The sequence below is a fragment of the Perkinsus marinus genome (assembly GCF_000006405.1).
Source record: "Perkinsus marinus ATCC 50983 genomic scaffold scf_1104296928858, whole genome shotgun sequence".
In the NCBI taxonomy this organism is placed as follows: Eukaryota; Perkinsozoa; order Perkinsida; family Perkinsidae; genus Perkinsus; species Perkinsus marinus.
Window position 1 is genome coordinate 1 of NW_003216678.1, and position 1,169 is coordinate 1,169.

Sequence of the window (1,169 nt, forward strand, 5' to 3'; positions counted from 1 at the left end):
AGGACTGGCAGGCGAATATGGATATCGTACTTGCTCTTGAAGAGTATCAACGATAGTGAACGGTGAGTGCCCATCCTCAGTGTTAGTTTCTGGACAAACATGTACAGACACGCTAGAGCCTTGGCCCAGTTGATAAAGGACCGTCCCAAGCAGACGAGCTATTTGTATCATATTAACCTACTACCGTGAGAAGATGGATGCCTGTTATCGCTGGCTATTGGTTGTCCCGTGGTAGATACAATGAGGCCCGAGATGTGTCGACAGCATTCAAGCGTTGTGAGGATTGGAACCAATTTCAGTCCATTCTCACTAATGAGGGAATCACTACTTCCTTTAGGAATTCATTTGGTCGGTCCATTGATGCGGCGTGTGGGCAGCTGTAAGTAATGCGATTCACACATGATCATAAACATACGCAATCTCTTTGTGCGATGACTGCGAAAGATCCTCTCTGCGGTGTTGCAGGCAGCGGTGTCGTTTTTGGGTGTTTCACTCGAGAGTTTTGGGCCCCCCTTAGATATGCGACCTATGAAGCTAAGAATGCTCTAAAGAGGAAGCCTGCTTAGCAAGCCATGTGTTTCTGAGTGTTTCTGCAAATGTCGTACGTATGTATGTGTTGGTCGTCAGAAAGTGAGGATCAGGAGTAACTTCGCTCCGCCTTGTTTGTATCGCGCTCGCCACAGGATTGATCGGATTGTGTGTATTGTCGGCTTTCGTTTGCGTCGCTAATGATACCATTCTTGAATCCTCTCCTGTTTGTGGTGGATTACGTGTGGCTCTCGAAAGTCATGAAATGCTGGGAGGGGTGGTTTGGATTCTCTCAGGAGCTTACTTGTGAACTGTAGGGGATTTTTGTTGTTTATTTTGAAAATGTTCAGCGCGTTGACAGCGGCTCGCATGGCCACTCCAATGGTCCGTTTAGCCTCGCCCGCAATGGCGAGGTTTGCGGCACCCTTAGCCTGCAGGTCATTCGGAACTTTGATTGGTAAGCAGGCCCCTGCATTCGCAGCCCAAGCCTGTATGCCCGATAACACTTTGAGGACGGTGAACAGCTCGGATTACAAGGGGAAGTAAGGAGACGTGATCCCCTACGGCTGTATGGCGCTTTCTTAGGTATGTTGTGCTGTACTTCTATCCTGGCGATTTCACTTTCGTTTGTGCGACGGAGG

General features: G+C 48.8%; 2 protein-coding genes across 2 annotated transcripts; both read left to right on the forward strand.

The window, feature by feature from the left end:
- Positions 1–99: 99 nt before the first annotated feature.
- Pmar_PMAR024230 (hypothetical protein) lies at positions 100–566 on the forward strand (the record flags this gene model as incomplete). The annotated part of the gene is made up of 3 exons (XM_002787972.1): positions 100–185; positions 236–379; positions 518–566. The coding sequence occupies 3 exons, from the start codon at positions 100–102 to the stop codon at positions 564–566; spliced, it is 279 nt and encodes a 92-aa protein (XP_002788018.1).
- A 304-nt stretch (positions 567–870) lies between these two features.
- Pmar_PMAR024231 (hypothetical protein) lies at positions 871–1,074 on the forward strand (the record flags this gene model as incomplete). The annotated part of the gene is made up of 1 exon (XM_002787973.1): positions 871–1,074. The coding sequence occupies one exon, from the start codon at positions 871–873 to the stop codon at positions 1,072–1,074; it is 204 nt and encodes a 67-aa protein (XP_002788019.1).
- Between the last annotated feature and the right edge of the window lie 95 nt (positions 1,075–1,169).